General features: G+C 38.4%; 3 protein-coding genes across 4 annotated transcripts; all 3 read right to left on the minus strand.

Annotated features, from left to right (window-relative positions):
* Positions 1–289: 289 nt before the first annotated feature.
* LOC113690315 (cell division protein FtsZ homolog 1, chloroplastic-like) lies at positions 290–4,201 on the minus strand. The gene is made up of 6 exons (XM_027208162.2): positions 3,731–4,201; positions 3,119–3,218; positions 2,608–2,837; positions 1,902–2,069; positions 993–1,226; positions 290–686 (listed from the first exon to the last, which is right to left on the minus strand). Exons 1-6 carry the CDS (start codon positions 3,992–3,994, stop codon positions 423–425), a joined length of 1,260 nt encoding a protein of 419 aa, XP_027063963.1. The 5' UTR covers positions 3,995–4,201; the 3' UTR covers positions 290–422.
* A 940-nt stretch (positions 4,202–5,141) lies between these two features.
* On the minus strand, positions 5,142–8,057 carry LOC113688792 (V-type proton ATPase subunit e1). Its single transcript, XM_027206591.2, has 4 exons — positions 7,903–8,057; positions 7,548–7,700; positions 6,024–6,071; positions 5,142–5,484 (listed from the first exon to the last, which is right to left on the minus strand). Exons 2-4 carry the CDS (start codon positions 7,643–7,645, stop codon positions 5,421–5,423), a joined length of 210 nt encoding a protein of 69 aa, XP_027062392.1. The 5' UTR covers positions 7,646–7,700; positions 7,903–8,057; the 3' UTR covers positions 5,142–5,420.
* A 1,151-nt stretch (positions 8,058–9,208) lies between these two features.
* On the minus strand, positions 9,209–18,070 carry LOC113689134 (DNA topoisomerase 1-like). 2 transcript variants are annotated; one of them, XM_027206957.2, is made up of 16 exons: positions 17,872–18,070; positions 15,857–17,148; positions 15,546–15,740; positions 14,897–14,977; positions 14,763–14,822; positions 14,503–14,597; positions 14,264–14,420; positions 14,035–14,160; positions 13,657–13,737; positions 13,362–13,452; positions 13,152–13,285; positions 10,692–10,760; positions 10,513–10,602; positions 10,069–10,172; positions 9,818–9,986; positions 9,209–9,684 (listed from the first exon to the last, which is right to left on the minus strand). In XM_027206957.2, the coding sequence occupies exons 2-16, from the start codon at positions 17,114–17,116 to the stop codon at positions 9,616–9,618; spliced, it is 2,781 nt and encodes a 926-aa protein (XP_027062758.1). In that variant the 5' UTR covers positions 17,117–17,148; positions 17,872–18,070; the 3' UTR covers positions 9,209–9,615. The 2 variants fall into 2 exon arrangements, with proteins under 2 accessions (XP_027062758.1, XP_027062759.1); XM_027206958.2 differs by lacking the exons at positions 14,897–14,977; positions 15,546–15,740; positions 15,857–17,148; positions 17,872–18,070 and having other exon boundaries at positions 14,731–14,797.
* Between the last annotated feature and the right edge of the window lie 21 nt (positions 18,071–18,091).

Raw genomic sequence — 18,091 nt, forward strand, 5'->3', positions numbered from 1 at the left:
TCACAATCGTTTTACGTAATCCGATTGGCTTCCGTGCAATTGTTGGCCAAATGTACAATACGTGAAATCGTATTGTTGTTGCAACTATTTCACTTTCTTGAAAGTTGCTAAGGCCTTGCTTGAATTACATTTTTTTGGATTTTTTTGTAAAAAAATTATTGTAATAATTTAATAATTTTTTTGGAAATGAAAATGGTGTAATTTTTTGGCGAAAAATTGCTGTCCAAACACAGCCTAAATCTTTCAGTTCGGGCAACTTATGATACAATTTTCTTCTAGACGGTAATCATGGAGGCGCAAGAATTTGCATAGTATACGAACGATGGAATCAAGACCGGCACAAGCATAATAGTCACCTACGAGAATGAAAGCACGTGACATAAAATATGTTTGAGAAAAGAAAAGATGCAAGTGAAAAAAATTCAAAAGAAAAGCTTCCTAGGAGGCCTAGAATTTAAAGGGGATGCGGCAGATGACTTAATGGTGACAGGAAATTTCAAGCTGTCTTGGGTTCCGGTCCCCTTCTCAGCCAACTTCGTTCCCCTGGGGTCGGTTAGAAGAGTCTTCTGAAATGATTGAGTGAAGCCAGTTGCAATAATTGTTACATGGATCTCTCCATTGTACCGTTCATCCACAACAGCACCAAAGATAATATTAGCTGATGGATCTGCCAAGCTCGTTACCACCTGCAAAGTAACAGTTGGATAACAAGGAAATCAAAACCATAATGTGGGTTGGGTGCACATAGAACTACACATTGTTTTTTTTTTTTTTCCCTAATTCTTATAAATGCAACTGCAGTGAGAATCAGCATGGTTCCAAAAGCTAGAAAACTACAAGGTGTAGAGAGACTTGGGGCGCTTAGTTAGAAAGGTATTCAGGGATTCAAAAATGCTGCATCCTTGAAAACCCCTTGAAACAAAACAGTTTCATGCATTTTGTTTTTCTTTTTTTTTTGGGAGTGGGGAAGATCTGGAGAATAAGAATCAGACCTGCGATACCCTATTCACCTCTTGCAAGGTTATGTCCTTTCCTCCAGTTATATTATAAACTACACCAGTAGCAGATTGAATGGATGATCCTATCAGAGGCGCCAGAGTTGCCTGTTCAGCTGCTTCTTCAGCACGGTTCTTGCTGGAAGAAACACCCACTCCCAGCATAGCTGTTCCAGAATTTTTCATGACTGCCTTTACATCTGCAAAATCCACATTTACCAGCCCAGGTATCTGCAGAAACAAATGTAAGCATAGTCACCATAAAGTGTCTGACATGCTTAAATAACTTATATCAGAATGCTGCAATAAGCAGCCACGCATCAGCCACAAGGATAACTGTGCCATTTCTTCTTAGGCTCCCAAACTTCTTCCTTAAATTATTATTTTTTACTGGTTCCCTACCCACCCCTTTGATGCCTCCAACCTGCAATCTACTAATTACAAGTGAAGCATCTCACCACCTAAGTTGTGCTTCGTTGTCAAATTATCTTGGCACGTGATGATTGATTACAATAATGTTGATATTGAGGAACAACCATTTGAACTAGAAATGTAAGCAGGTGAAATCAAAGAAGTTCAACCATGGCAAAAAAAACAAATTGTTTATCACTATAAACTTAATATGATATCTTGACCTGTTTACACATTGAGAGAAGGTGAAAATGTACCAGATTTCATTACTGATTTACCTATTTCCATCACAGCATTGTCAGTTTATTCCTCCTTTTCTAGAAAAAAACCGAAATACTAGAACTGGACATTTATGGCCGTTGTCTTGAAGAAGCAGTCATGCATGGTTAGTTCAGAAGGCAAAGGATGGTGATGAAGCACAGCTTCTATCAAGGATAACTAAACTATTGTAATAGCATTCTCAGAGGAACTGATGTTGGTAACATAAACACTTACTGTGATTATATCTGAAATTCCCTGGACACCCTGACGTAGAACATCATCAGCTAGAAGGAAAGCATCCTGAAGGGGGGTCTGCTCATCAGCAATATCCAGTAAACGGTCATTTGGAATCACTATTAGGGTATCAACATTTTTCTGAAGTCTTTCTATAGCCTCCAAAGCCTGAAATAACATACATGCAAATCAACCGAGTAAGGCATTGATGGACAAATAGGTGAGTATTTCTTCATCATTGGAGTTCTTGAAGATTTACGTGGAGTGAATGTCCACTAATGCGTTTACACTCCGTAAATATTTCTGAGTTGTGTTCACTACATTGTCCTTCACCTATTCTTTCAGAAAAGTTAAGAATAATATATCGGTGCATATAATGACCAGCGTTAAATACTGATTTGGAATTCAACAACTTAAACATGTCGAGAGTCTAAATTGTTGATCATACATTTCAAAAGATTGTAGTTAGTCTTATGTCACATTTGTGTGCATCTTTTTATGATTGCTTGTCTTTTTAATTCTGAATTCAAGGGCATCCTTCCATGCTGACCAAGGAAGTCACTTTATAATAGCACTAATTAGAATATAAGTTCAATGGCTAAGAATCCTGTCCAATTGTATACAGGGTACGTATGATTTTGGTAGAGAAGAATCAAACTTATATTACACCATTGCTGTTATAATAAGAGATGCATGTGGCACCTGCCTGGAGGGATCGTTTGCGTCCTTCAAAGCTGAAAGGATATGTGACAACACCAACAGTCAAATAACCAGCTTCCTTTGATATTTCAGCAACAACAGGAGCAGCACCGGATCCTGTTCCGCCACCCATTCCAGCAGTTATAAACACCATATCTGATCCTTTAAGAGCATTTGCAATGGCTTCCTTTGATTCTTCTGCAGCTTGCTCCCCCAGAAGGGGATTGCCCCCAGTACCTATATTTGCACAAGTGCTTTCTATCAGGAAAAACCACTTGATATTGTAAAGTAACTATTGTACGATGCTTGCACAAAATGGACATAAAGCAGAAATAGCATTGAACACTAGGCAAGTGATTATAGATTCTTTTAGCATTTCAACTGCCAAAAAAGGATACTACAGTATCCTTTCTTTCTATTACGTATTCCTAGTCTAGGCATAAACTCAAGCTCAAAATAGAACAAATTTGTCCAAGCATGAGAGAGAGAGAGAGAGAGAGAGAGAGAGAGAGAGAGACCAAGTCCACGAGTTAGAAGCTCTCCAATCTGAATTGGATTTCCAGCAGCAGATTGAAGCAGTGCTTGAGCATCTGTATTTATGGCATAAAAATCAACACCCTACAATAAAAACATCAACGGTTGTCCAGTTCAAGATTTCCACCGAGTCAACTTTCATAGCATTGCAGGATAAATGTCAAAGCCTTCTATCTATTAAGTTGTCATATATATCACCAAAAATCAATAAAGAATGCCAACCACCAGTACACAATTGCGGCACAAAGATGCGTAGTTGCAACAAGAAAATGCAATTACACAGACAAAATCTTTCTTTTTGAAGATGTTAAAGGCAATTGCACAAAATAATTTGAAGCACACGAACCAAGGAAATAGATAAATGCTAAGTCCATGGGAAACAAATGGCAGAAGTTATGAACTTGCTGTCGGAAATTGAAATGCCACACCAAATTCGAAAGCTTCATAGATGTTCTCCAACTAAAACCAACAGTTGGTAACCGTCCCAGTTCGTTTTATTGGCTCTTTTCATGACCACTAATTAAGCAAAATACTAGACGAGAGAGACAGATATAGAAAACTAAACGCCAACCCAATAATAAGCACGAAGAACCCACCTGCAAACCGCTGCCAATCATGCGGTTGACGGCATTGTTGCCACCGCCACCAACACCGACAACCTTTATCTTGGCGGAGTCCATTGGCGTAAAGGAACTGCAGACGCCCGAACGGTGAGTTCTGCGGCAAGTCCTTGGAGAAATGCATACTTTGGAGACGAATGGAGAGAGGGTCTTGTGGTAAATTCCAACGGAAGTCGAAGAAGACGAGGTTAACTCAGCAGCTGCGGCCGCTGGGGTTGTCAGTCCAAACGTAGCGGCCATTTCACTCTCTGACTTTGGTGTGTTTTTGTCAAGAAAAAGAAAAAGAAAAAAGAAAATAGATAATCAACAGTATTATTTCGCCTGGTTTTCTTTAGAAAGAAGAGAGTTGAAGAAGCTGTTAGGGTTTTAGAATCAGGAACAGCTTCTAGAATCAGGAAAAGAAAAAATCCCTCCTGATTCGTTATCTTTTTGATATTCGTTCGACCCTCTTCACTCTCTCTTCGCAAGATATTTCATAGCACAGTCGGGTTGTTGTTGCTTGCTTTTTTTACTTTTACACACGTAAGACTCGATTGTGATGGACCGTACTGACTGCCTCGTATTTACGTGCTGCCCTGCGTTTTGAGTTGAACACAATGCAAAACAAAACGTTCGCTAGCTAACGTATTTAGACATTTATTTAGAGAACTTCGAAATGACGCACTGGTGGAGAGTTCCGTGTCACACAAAAAAGGGTCACTTAAAAAAAAAATTCCCTCACAGGGGGTTGGGGTTTAGGTTTATAAGTCCCTCACAGGACTCCAAAAGTTGCCGGCTTTTGAAGTTATTATGGAAAGTTAGATTTATTTGCCAAAAATTCTTACTTTCGTAAGAAAATGTCAGAAAAAAAACTCATTCTCAGGAGCTTGGGGGGCCTTTATCTCTTAGCACGAGGCACCCTGTGGAGTTTTTTATCCCACATCGGTATTGGAGGGTTGAGATTTAGGTTTATAAGTCCCTCACAGGACTCCAAAAGTTACCGGCTTTTGGAGTTATTGTGGGGAGTTAGATTTATTTGCCAAAAATTCTTACTTTCGTAAGAAAATGTCAGAAAGAAAAAAAAAAAAAAAAAAGTCAGTCTCCATCCGACACTCTTTTAACACCTTGATGAGAAGTGGTATAGCAATATGATAATATATGCAAATATGTGTATTATGTACATAGCGTATTACACATATAATCCAAGCCAACAGGCATTAGCCCAAGCCTTGATCCTTCAAGCTACAGCTCTCGTCCTCTGAATCCCAGCTTCATTAGAGAAACAGTAGTGTAAAGCCAACAGGCATCTAAGGCTAACATTTCTTTAACATCCATATCAATGAAAAAGTTTAGTGAACGGCTTGAAGTTCCTGCGTCGTTTAACTTTATTGCTCGTGCAACACGCGAATCAACAATTCCCAGCCATTATAATTTCCAAAATACATGTTTCACATCTCTCTGTTCACAAGAATCTCAAAGCTATTACAATAGGAAAAAAAGTTGCACAAGCTATGAAAATGAATATAGGGTGTTTGCACCAATAATAAAAATACATATGGGCCTGACGCAAGAAAGATCTTGCTGCTTCATACGTAATAGCAAAGAATATGGTCATTTAAACCCCTTCCACCATATTCATCACGTTGGTCGACAAGAGAATTTGGCCTTGCCCCCGTGTCTTAGCATCTTACTCTTCGCTTAAAATAGGAACAATAAGTGGTTTCATCTGTGCTATATATACGATAGCCCACCTGCCAGGAATCAAACAGTGAGGGGCAACTAAAAAAAGAGGAAGTCTGGCATGTATACAGGCGTCCTTTCCTTTCATAAATATGTGAATCATTTAGCTGGGAAAAAAAAAAGGAACACATGGACAAAATTGTTTGCAAGTATCAGCTTCAATCAAATTTATCCATTCTGCTAAAAATCCTAGGCAAGCAAAACATCATTAAAAATGCCGTTGCTTATTATCTCAGGAGAAGTATTTCGGCAAAATTAAAGGAAAACTTCACCTTCTTTTAATCAATTAAAGGAAAAAAAAAAGGCTAGAGATTAAACTCCAGCTGTACATTAAGTTGCCAAAACGGCATATAAAAATAATAAGGAAGACTCCAAAACTGAGTCAACTTGGAACAACCATGTAATCAAATCTAGGTAGAATGTGAAATAGAGATCTCCAACCATTTTAGAATAAAGAAGCAGAGAAAGCAAAATGGAAAATATTATGTGCACTACTAAAGTGCATTCTATAACTATTAAAAAAAGTTAAACCCATAAAATCTGAACTTACATCAGCCAACAGCATACTGTTGCAGTAATTATCAACGTCAGGTGCAACCTGCATCAGAACTATATGGATTAGGTATGCGAATTAAATTTGACTAATATAGACAAGCATAGAATGTAGTCAATTTAGACAAAGGCTGCAAATCAGCCAACAGATGGCAATATTTCGTACTCAAGCTTTTGACCCCCCAAGAGAACCACATGGTAAATCTGAATTCCTTAACTCTTGAATGACATGTATATCTCCATATAATATTTGACTGTTCAGCCATTTACTTGAAATCTAAACTTAAATTGCATGCAAAGAAAGAGTCAGGCTTGAATGCTAATTGAAAAAGATTATATCCTCTCCGCACATATGCACTTGACATACTAGCACAACTAGAAATAAAACCTGCAGATAACTCTGGCTCATCAAATGAATAAATGAAGATAAGTCAATGGTCGCTTAACAAGCACAGAGCAAAAGTAATGGAAAGGGGGGAAAATATATACTTTATAGTTGAATGAGATCTATCAGAGTGATGCATGGCATTTGTTGACACGCAAATGCATCCAACCATCCATGACCTAAGGCCATAGGAGTAATATGAGATTCTAAACAAACTGGAACTGGTTCTACAGAGAGCTTCCACTAAGCAATGAGTATCACGCAATCAAATACTTCTCATACTTTAAACTGGTAGCAATCTTTCTGTGTTGCACCCCAAGCCACCCAAATTTTATATAGTTTCAAATAGAAATGCACATCACCTAAAATCTTATGATATATACTCAAACTAGATATACCAAGTAGGATAAAACATTTACGTGGTGCTATACTAATATATTCTCAACCTGTAAGAAATCTTGGTTGAAAAACACGATGAAGATTTTAGGTAAACCTAAAATAAGCAATAACTTATGAAGGTTTACCTATGCAAACGAAGCTTTAATTATGAACAAACTAATTAAAATAATTCATCTACCCTTGCAACATCTTGTGCCCAAGAGGTGTTAAAAAATAAAAGAATTTTTATACCCGTCAATACTGATTTGATCTAGGTTGGCAAACTAAAATTGAGAGTCCCTGCTAAAAGTTCAAAACTTCAGCACATTTTCTGGTCAACCAGCTCCTTCGATCCAAGGAAATGAGAACCACCACACCCACCTCCTCCCCCCCCCCCCCCCCAAAAAAACACCACAACAAAAAAAGCCCCAATCCTCCCAAGAAGCTACAGAACGGATCCAGTCTAACAGTATGAACAGCCTATTCACAACTAATTCAGCCAACGTCATTATACTTCATCTGTCGACTGAACTATTTATTCTGATTTTGTTTGGGGGAGGGGGACACTTAAAAGGCAAGAACTATAACAGCTAAGAAGATAAACCACACAGAAAAATGGAGCAAATTTAGCTCAAAGAGACTCCAATAAATAAAACCCGGAACGATTTGCATATCGCCACTCAACTGACAATTCCAGCATTCAAACTAAGTAAGAAACAACAGCAAACCCAAATCCATAGAAGTGTGAAAGATCCGTACAGATTTGCCGAGGGACCCCTGTTACAGCAAATTCTGGCGCAGAGAGATGCAATAACGCCAATCGCAACAAAAATTAGGGTTGTCACAAAAAACCCCATCCTGTAATTTATTCAATTTCTCGCCCACAGATTCTCCAATTCGCTGATTGGATCCCTGCGATTACAGTACTAACCATCAAATTAATTTCCGGAGAGAATTAGTCATATATTCCGCCTCACGTGAGAAAAAATTGTGCGTGCGTAAGTGACCTACCTATTATTAATCCATAACACGAAAAAGGTGTACTAATATGAAGCTTAATATCCTCATATCCGTTCGAGTAAATGCAGAAGATGAGAGAGGAAGAGAGAGGAACCTTGATCTTCGGCCACCGGCAGTGCTCCTGGCGAAGACTCAGAAGCGGCTGGACCCGGCGTCACTTTGCCCCGATCAATCTTTAATATTAGTCTTCTGAGATCGATTGGTTTAATCATCAGAAGAAAAAAAAGCAAATAAAAAACCAAAGGGAGTTTTTTTTTATATTATTATTGTCAAAACTAAAGGAATTGGGAATTGGGCCAGTGCAATAATTGTAAAGATTGGGCCCCCGGGTTATATTCAGGCAAACCAGATCGAGCAATTGTATTGGGCTTTTCGAGAAAACTTTTTGTTTTCCTTATCCAGTGTTTTGGAATAACTAATTGATTTTTTTTTTTTTTTTTTTTTGGGCACCGTTCTAGGAGTTATGAGGCTTTACAGTACTTTTTATTTTTTAAAAAATAAATAAATAAGACCACAAACACCTAGACAAATACAATCAACAAACTAACACACAGAACACAAATGGTGGGAACTATTTATGCCCTTCGTAGGAATAGGATAGCCGCCACACTTGAGTCTTTAATCCTCATGCTCCAAGTTGGATTTTTATTCAGTTTATGTTTGGATAAATTATACTACTATATCTTTAACCTCTTCACGATAGCATTATGCCCCAATTCCCTATGGTTTTGAGATGTGCCCCAGTATTATGAGTTATGACTGACCTCTGTATACGTGGAGACTTTGCCGGCCCTCTGATTCCCAGATGACTTGTGAAATTATAATAGAGAGTGGTCCGTCCAACTCTTGGCACCATCTTCCATGTGTGAAAGTGAGACCAATTCACATGTTTTCTTCAAAATAAATAAGGTAAAAACTCCCAACACATATTTCAACCAGAGATACACTCACAAAAAGATTTTTTTAAATTGTTTGGCTCCAGGCTCCAACAATAATTTGAACGAAAGCCACAAATGAATTCTTTAGCTGTTCGCAGCTCAATTGGAATCGACATCGACACAGCTCTGATTCAAAGCTCGAAAGGCGGGCATTCCAACCAAGTTTGCCCGTCTCAAAAAGTAATCTAACTTGTCAAACTCTCTGGTCTGTTCTGTCTCTTCCATGCATTTCTGAATGTCATCACAGGATACTGTTCTCCCTTGATTAACTTTGAATTTTAACCTGAAAATGCTCTCCGAATTCGTATTTGGTCAAGCACATCTCATGTTGAACTCGATTGCGTTACTTGCTAGGTCGAGCTCGTATTTAGGAGCTCTTAACGCAGCAGACTCTTCTTAATATTTTTCCCACTTCTGATATCTAAAGGACCACAAAAAAAAAAAGGAACTCAAACAGGGCAATATTCAAGATCGACTCGATTTAAATACATTTTCAACTAACAATAAATATCCCAGCCAAAACTATCCAATCCCCGAAAGCGAAACTAATTGAAAGCTAAATGAGTAATACATTTGTAAAACTCAAATGCCTTGCCTACCACAAGTAGCAGCAGGGGGCTTGTCAGAGTTCCGTTTTAACACCTTCGCTCAATGAAAAATAAAGTGAAAGATGGGAACTGACCCCAAAACTTCGTTAACGACACTTTCCATACAGCATGAATGAATAAAATATTGTAAGAGAGATTAGTTGAAGGTTCCATGTCTTTTTCCCCGGGAATTCTTGGTTTCTCCTTTCTTTGCAGTCGTTGGGGGATACAGGAGAGAGATGGGGAGTGGGGGGTCCAGGAGCTACCACAGCCACCAAAGCATCAGAATCTGAAGCTAGGATCAACATCCATGGACCAAGCAAACTTGGCCAGAAGTGACTTGTTGAATATCTGCTTAGATACACAGAAGGCAGGAAAAATGGTGAATAACACAAGAGACCCTCCACCAGGACGTAAACAGGCTGACAAATTATTACTCAGGCAAAAAATTTGCGCTCTAAAAAAATAGCTCAAATATCCGCACCTTCTCAATAGGTACTTCATGCCGCTTGCACCATGCAACTGTTATTCTGGGATCAAGGTAGTTGATCTTTGACGTACCCAATGCTACAGTTTTCAGATCCTCCTTGGTCTCCTTGTCCCGTTCCATCTTCTCAATTTTAGCATTAGTTTGAGCTATCTTTCTCTCAAGCCTGCAGAGCATATCCATCATCGGTTCCATCAAATCCATTAAAAACCACGTCTTATTCAACAAGAACAAACAAAAGCACTCACGCTTCTGGATTCAAATTCCTCTTCGGCTTCCCATCAGCATTCTTTAATGGTGGCTTCCCCTTTTTGGCCCTAGACAAATCAGTTTTCAATTCTTCCAGAACACCCTACGAAGAAAACAAGCGCGTGAGAATAAAGCATTATGAGTCGATTTCGCAGAGAAGTTCCATAACATGTTTATTTCGTGGTCACAATGTATTCCAATCTGGATAAATTCGTGAAAACAGATCATAGAAGCAGAAGAAAAGAGAAACAGAGAGGACAAGCAAGGGATTGTCCCTTTCACACTCCAACTCTTTGTTTCGCAAGTATAGGTTCATAGGTATTTCTGCATGGACAAATTACTTGCACGCACATACTGGGTTTGTAGGGGAAAAAAACACATATTGGGACACCCACCAACACTACACACAAATTGATTGAAAAAGGAGAACAATTGGTCATTACCTTGAGTTCCTCAATCTTTTCATTCAGCCGAGACATTTGTGCACTGTGGGTCTTTGAGACAGTACGCTGATGATTACAAATAATAGCAACCTGCATGAACAAATACATAATTGTAATTCTCACAACAAATTTCTAGTAAGAATGATCAGTTCACAAAAAACATTACATTGACAATTTACCTCCTTGTTTGCTTGTTGATATACGACTACTTTCTCAAGGACATCTCCACCATTGGTTTTCCTACTTAACTGTCAGACGTAAAAACAGCATTTTAGCAGGGAAAGAGAATAATCAGTTGTGATACAAAAACGGAAACAAAATATGGGTCAGGAAAACCACAACGGCACAAGACCAAAATATTAATAAAAAAAAGAAATGACAGAGAACTATTCTCAAATTTCAGTACAACTTCTATTAGACACAAATGCAAACAAAAAGCATACAAATCTCACTACATCCACAGACGATGTCACCCTTCATAACTTCAACCATCAGAAGATGTCAAGACCCCATCAGAAGATGTCAAGACCCAGTTTGCAGTAACTATAATTCCTCTTTCCATGAGCTGATACTTACATCCATTTCAAATACTAAAAATCAGAAAATGTCAAGCTGTTTTCAGGATGCGCATAGCTTTAGCACCAAGCTCCATCATTTTCTCACATTAAAAAGACAAGGACGAAACCCAAAATACCAATCAGGGATAAAAAGGGGTACCCAAGAACGCTCCAGCAACCTATTTGAATTGCCTACTGGAAAGAAAAGATCAACAAGGACTTAGGGATGGCAATGGGGCGGGGGTTCCTTCCCCCATCCCCCGCCCCATTGTCAAATAACTCCCCCCGTCCCCCGCCCCTTGCTGCCCGTCCCCCGCCCCGTTTCCCCCGCGGTTCCCCGTGAGAAAAGAAATCAACTTATCATAAAATGTTCATTTACAATAATTCACTGAATTTTTTATTAGGTTGCACTTGATTGCCCCTCTATGTATATCTGACTTTCAGTTACCAGCCCATCTCCTGACCGAAATATATCATTTGGAGTTATTTCAGCATGACATATATCCATGGCTATCTTTTTTTTTATAATACTAAAATCTTAAACCATTTAATTGCCGTAAAACGAGTATTAGTACATAAGATGCCAGAGTTTCATATCCAAAACCACAGCATAGCTCTATAACAACATAGAGCTTTTCCCATTAAGTAATAGCATTCACAGGTCGCCTGAACTAATTAGCTAAAGATGACTCCCACCATAATAAGTTATATCCATGGCTATCTAAAAGGATTGAACAACTCAGAAATTTATGCACACAAAAGCCTAGCACATGAGGCAAAAAAAATTCAGAAGCAAGCCTATACGAAAAGCAAAACTCTCCTCGTATGTCCAAGCATTTTTGAGAACTAACAGGAGAGAGGAAGAATTCTCAAACACTAATCAAAAATACCTTGAACAGTTAGGGGTTTTGTTACTTTTGTGTATTTATATATATATATATATATATATATTATGCGGGGGACGGGGCGGGGGTAAATATTTTGCCCCCGCCCCCGCCCCGCCCCATTTGTACCCCCGCGGGTGCCCGCCCCCATTGCCATCCCTAAAGGACATCATTAACCAGATAAACTAGAGAATGGAACACACAATAGAGAACAGGCTATGGATTACTGGAGGACAATTCTAAATGCTCAGTCCATGTTTAATGGCAACAGATTCAAATCTTGCATCAAGTATGCAAATAAAATAACTATGGTGGAACAGGATATTCTCCTGCATGTCTGCAAAAACCAAAAAGCAATAGAACTACAATTCTGCACAGACAATAAGCATAAACTGCTTATAGATGAAGACGTACATTACAGCAACAAAAACTAAAACCAGTTTTGACACAATAGCAAACATTTCTGAGCATAAAACTTCCAAACAGCAGCCGATCACTTGACATCAGGAGGTAATAGTGTTTGTCTTATAAAAATGAACACAAAAATTCATGAAAGTAGGCAGCATCAGCTAAACAGGTATGATAACTAACTTAGTAAACCACAGGCTTAAAATTCCTACTAAATGAGGATGAAGAATAAACAGAAGGATTTGTTAACCCTTTGGTTTTATTTTGTGCATCTGCATCAATTTCCTTCGAGAATGTACACCACACAAATAGATGGCCATCATATGGAAAATCATCTGGAGAAATTGTGTGGTTTATGTTAACAATGCCCAAGTTATCCACCTGCAGATTTTAATGTTTTAAACTCAGCAAGATGGTACTTTGTAAAAACAGAAGGTCAATAATCACTATTAGTTATTACATAACAAAAAAGATGTTACTTAGAAAGCAGTCTCTGGTAAAAGAGAAGTTCAATTGTCTCACAGGCATAAATGCACTTGACTGCTGTCAAACAAACATCAGACAGGATAGCATATCTCTTAACAAGAATGCTAGCTTTACCACCTTCAACATAATGACATCCTTAGTGAATGCACTCTCCAATGCTTATCAGATAACAACTAACAACACAACATTCAGGAATATCCTTCAACACACATTCACAACAAGCTGAGAGAAAAAGGATTACATATAAGGACCACTGTAACAGAACTACAATAGGTTATAAGGCAAAAAAAGTGATGTAATTTACCATGTCATCCAATGTTATAGATGCATTATATGTACGAAAAACTTTTGCAGTAAGACCAGGCATTAATTCCTTCAGATGAGCATTCAGTTTACTTGTGTCAAGCTTGTCAAAAAGATCTTCACTACCCTCTTTCCCTGAAAAAGGTGCGTGACATACTCAAAAATCTGAAGACACAAATTGCAACATGCTAGTAAAGGGCATTTTACGCACCACTTCGAAACTGCTGAATTGCCTTGAAAACTCCAGATTCAACCTCAACCTCATTCTGATATCTAATTGAATCTTTACCAAGGAAGTCAAACTGCAAAGACAGACAGAGATAAGTTTAATGTGTAGTGAGAAATCAGAAGTCATCATCAAGAGTCTTTAGACAAGCATAGTTGCACGTGATTTGATAAAGTCAAATAAATACCTACCAAACACATGTTCTTAAATTAATATAGAAAAGAAGCCAAACAGTACAGTGTGAGGCGTGCCAAAGGAGAAGAAAACAAGATGCTAATACCTTCAAAATATTTGGAGGTACGGGTTCTACATTTTCTACTTTCAGCGTGCAGCAACCAACTGTATCTGCTTCATCATCATCCTGCAACATAACAGAGAGTTTAAAACCAGCTTATGTCATTGCTCTGCCAATGGTTTGTCAGAATGAACATTAGTAGATCAGGCTCAAAATCAAGTGATTATGGTAATTGGTATGATCAAATATGCTCTCAACAACAAATGCTCACTTCTTGAGAGTGAACATAATCATGATGACCATACTGGGCACATTAAATGAGCAACTTTGAATATGATGTCACTTGATCAAATATCTTCTCAATGACCTAGACAGCTAAAAGGAAAGGATAAAAGCACAAATGCAATCTTCCGAACCCAATACCTTCTCATTGCCTGCCCTGAGGGCTAGTTTATCTATAAGATAAGTTGCAACTGCTATTTGCTTCTTCATTGGATCTTTACTGGCAAAATCCTTAGTATAAGCAGTTCTAATGCCATGAATATAGTCCTGCATTCACAGTTACAATTCATCTCCAACAATGGATTAATTAAACACCTGGTGAGAATTAAGTATACCAGTAAAAATCCAACAATAACATCGCGAAAAATACCTTTAACAGCCTTGCCTTCTCATATTTTTCTTTATCACTTTGCCCCTTTAAGGTGCTGCTGGCTGCAAGAAAAACATATTTGAATTCCTTTGGATTAATTGGATCATTCCAAAATGCTAACCATGTCACTGTGTTGTCATGCCTTATTTCCTTCCATCTGCAATAGGCCATTGTTTATTATTTTACCTCTTCAACAAACAGAACATCTCAAGTAAACAATAGCTACTGAGAAGCAAAACCTTTCACCAGGGATGGGACATTCTGGAATTGGAGCATCCTTTCCGATGTTTATGGTAATGTCTCTTGGACGAATGCGTTTTTTCAACTTTCCCATCTAAAAAAACGCAAATCAACACAGAGTAGATAATCTTGCATGAGTACGAAAAGTACAGTTACTGGTTGCATCTACATACATTTTATATCCAACTACAAGAAGAATAAAGAACAGGTAGAAAAGTAATTCTAACTTCATAAGTGTGACTACAATATGTCAATACACCTTGGGATGCTCTCCACGACCTCGAAACAATCCAGGTGGTTCCACCCTGAAGTTACCAACCTGCAAATGATATCTCTATCAGATTACAACACAGTCCATGAGTAGAAACCTGTATCAATAGTATCAACCATGACCTTCTCTTTGACGCCATCAACAATGGCCCACATATACTTCTCTTCTTGCTTAAGCTTCTCTTCTTTTAAGGACTTCTTCTCCTGCAGATTTGACAACTCTAGATTTAAGCAACTTCACAGAACTCAACACAACTTAAATTGCCCGGATAGGTGAAAACAGACAGTGGTAAAAAACCATCCGGTGCAATATACAACTGCAATAAATTGAGAGGTGCAAGCAATATGATAACCCTAGCATATGGAAGATGCACTGGGAATTTTCTTAACAGAATCCAGTTTCTATGAAATGAAACAATAAAAAAAATCATGCTCCTTTAGAATTGAAGAAACAGTCAAATTAATATTCTAAACCCAGAAATTAAAAAAAAAGGTTTCCAGATGTTTTACACCTACTGATGATTTAAAATGTAACAATCTTTCACATATGAGGCACAACAGTCATGAGCAGATGAGCACATTTTTTCCCTCAAAGATCATATTACTTGAGAATCAAAAAGACATAACTTGCCTTATCAAATTTTTATCTACAGTTTAAACTATTAGCTTCACATTTTCATTTCCATGAGAGAAGTTGCACAAAGGAGAACCATTTCCTTTAGATTTTTCCGTTTTCCGCACAGATTGAAGAAGTTCAACAACCTAAACTTACTTCTGTAGTCATCTGTTTCTTTTTCTCCTTTTCTTTCTGATGCCACTCATATATAGGTCTGAAGTCACAGTCTTCCAAGTTCTGAATGGTATGATTCTTTCCCAGTATCTTTTTCCAGTCACTAAAGAAGTTCTCTTTGAATTGAGGTTTACTCATGTAATCAGTATCTAACATCACAGCAAACATAGTAGCAACCTGCAATGGATTGAGGTAAAAATTGAGAAGCTAATTTGGGGATATCATAGAGATGTGGGCTATCATAGATATTTTATAGCGTGTGTGCACGAGAGAGAGAGAGAGAGAGAGAAAACCTCCTCCTGTTCAGGAGTCAGAGTAACAGGCTGGCCCTTGTATAGCATCTTAACCCCATGAGGCTTGTAGGGAGGAGGAAAAATGACACCATTATGAACCAAAGTAGTCCACTTTTGACCTTCTCCAGAGCCAGGAGGCACTTTAGATGACTTGGAGTACTTTGACTTTTTAATTATTTTCTTAGACTTCTTATTCGTTTTTTTCAGAGAAGATGAAACAACTTTAGCTACTTTTTTCACAGAAGATGACTGACTAACAGAAGTAGTTGACTTCTTCATTCTCTGGGTTATAGGAACATGATCGTCATCGTCATCGTTAGACTTTGGCTTACTGGCTGAAGCAAACATCTTCTTGGCTGTTTGCGAGATAAGAATATCATCATCATCATCCTCCACCTTTGGTTCTGCTTTGAGCATTGCCTGCTTCTTATTGATGGCTGCAGTTGGACCTGAAAGCTTAGGCTTTTTCACTGCAGACTCATCTGAAGATTTAACCTCACCAGGAGGTCTTTTATTTGACAGAGAAGAAGATTTGCCAACAGGACCATCCCTCAAGGCAGAACCATTTTGTTGAACTTTAGCTGGTAATGACTTCTTTTCACCCGGGTTCCTTGACTTGCTTATAGATTCAACTAAATTAGACTTTGACAAATACCTAGATGATAGAGGTTTTTCGTCATCTGAATCTTCATCTTCTTCGACCCCTGGCTTCTGAACCAAACTGGAACCATCACCGTCTTTATTACCATGGTTAACAATTGCCCTGGATGACCCACTGGGAAGCTTAGCCATCAATGGTTTGTCATCATCAGAATCCTCAGGGGTGCTACTCAGTTTAGCAGCAGATACAGAACGCTTTGGAAGCTTAACCACAGGGGAATTTTTATGATTTTCCAGCTGTTTCACGGTAGCAGATGTAGAAGAAGATGGTTTTGAATTTGCTCCAGGAGATGTAATCAATGAAGTCTTGGCTGAGATATTTGCTGCTTTTGGGCTAGAAAGAGGTGATTTGGCAGGTGGTGTCTTGGCTGAGGAAACTACCCTACCTGTTTGAGCACTAGAACTTTGGCCATTCACGGGACATACATCTGAACTGTTTCTAGATGATTGTCCATCACGCTTCTGAGATGACAATTTCTTTGTATCTGAGTTAGATAGATTTTGCTTTGATGATGAGCTGGTTCTCTTGAATACTAAGGGTGCATTCTCCTCATCGCTATCTTCCAGCAAACTAGGTGTCGAACAGGCCTCAACAGCCATTATTTACACTAGAATATCTTCACATGCAATTTCTGTCAATACAAATATAAATTTTTTATTAGACTCCCACAAGCTTCACAGTATCCACCACAAGGCAGATAAACACAAGCACTGCACTTAACCGAAAACCCATATCTGAACAATCGATCCACTCAGCTAAATTAGGGAATCATAGCCAATAGAATCTAACCTAAACCCTAACCTTATAACCACAAAAGAAGGAAAAAGAAAAAAAAACTCGGCAAGATTCATTCGCCAAACACATATCAGTAAGTCGCATAAGAAATAGCAAGATAAAGAGACAGTTAGCGTAAATGCAATTTGTCACAACACTTGCCAGGGTAATCTGCCGTGATTGTCTTCGAAGTTAACTCAAACCAACCAAGCGATCAGACGTACAGCAATTTAGCATGTTTTGACACAGAATTGATAAGCACATGCGGGCACACCGGCTAACTTCACCTCTATCTCTCCCACTACAAACATACAAATTCTAAAGTGCATGCCCAATCAAACATGCAGCAAATATGCAGCTACACAGACCAACTTATACAGCAATCCTTAAATCGAATGCTTTTAACTTCAATTAAAATTCTAAAATCCAAACCCTAGAATCCGATTTCCAGGTTCACAAAATGAAACAAAGCTGATAATTTTCCCCTTAATGTAAAGAGAAAGACATATATTAACAGCTATATAATAATACCATATATACAAATTGAAAGGGGCTAAAAAAAGGGATAGATAGTGCTTACCGAAGAGACAGCAAAATCGAGTGAGAGGTGAGAGAGAATCTGATCTGAGGTACTTTACGTAGTACGGCGGCTTTGTGAGAGAACAAAGATAAAATAAAGAGCTGTAAATTGAACCCAAAAAAATAATACTATAAAAAAATTAATAGGGCAAAATATTCATGGGGGTGGAGGTGGAGGTGGAGGTGGAGGAGGTGGTGCAGTCTTTTGTTAAGTCTCTCTC

The sequence above is a fragment of the Coffea arabica genome, chromosome 7e (assembly GCF_036785885.1).
Source record: "Coffea arabica cultivar ET-39 chromosome 7e, Coffea Arabica ET-39 HiFi, whole genome shotgun sequence".
Lineage (NCBI taxonomy): Eukaryota > Viridiplantae > Streptophyta > Magnoliopsida > Gentianales > Rubiaceae > Coffea > Coffea arabica.

Coding starts and splice junctions, on each gene's coding strand:
- LOC113688792 (XM_027206591.2), bottom strand. CDS start 7,645: ATGGGGTTTTTTGTGACAACCCTAATTTTTGTTGCGATTGGCGTTATT. Junction 6,072..7,547: donor AGGGGTCCCTCGGCAAATCT/GTACGGATCTTT, acceptor GTTCTGATGCAG/GTTGCACCTGACGTTGATAA. Junction 5,485..6,023: donor ACAGTATGCTGTTGGCTGAT/GTAAGTTCAGAT, acceptor GATTCCTGGCAG/GTGGGCTATCGTATATATAG.
- LOC113690315 (XM_027208162.2), bottom strand. CDS start 3,994: ATGGCCGCTACGTTTGGACTGACAACCCCAGCGGCCGCAGCTGCTGAG. Junction 3,219..3,730: donor TGATTGGCAGCGGTTTGCAG/GTGGGTTCTTCG, acceptor TTTTTATTGTAG/GGTGTTGATTTTTATGCCAT. Junction 687..992: donor AGGTGAATAGGGTATCGCAG/GTCTGATTCTTA, acceptor GTTACTTTGCAG/GTGGTAACGAGCTTGGCAGA.
- LOC113689134 (XM_027206957.2), bottom strand. CDS start 17,116: ATGGCTGTTGAGGCCTGTTCGACACCTAGTTTGCTGGAAGATAGCGAT. Junction 10,173..10,512: donor AAAAGATTGAGGAACTCAAG/GTAATGACCAAT, acceptor TTTTCTTCGTAG/GGTGTTCTGGAAGAATTGAA. Junction 9,685..9,817: donor ATGAAGTACCTATTGAGAAG/GTGCGGATATTT, acceptor GTATCTAAGCAG/ATATTCAACAAGTCACTTCT.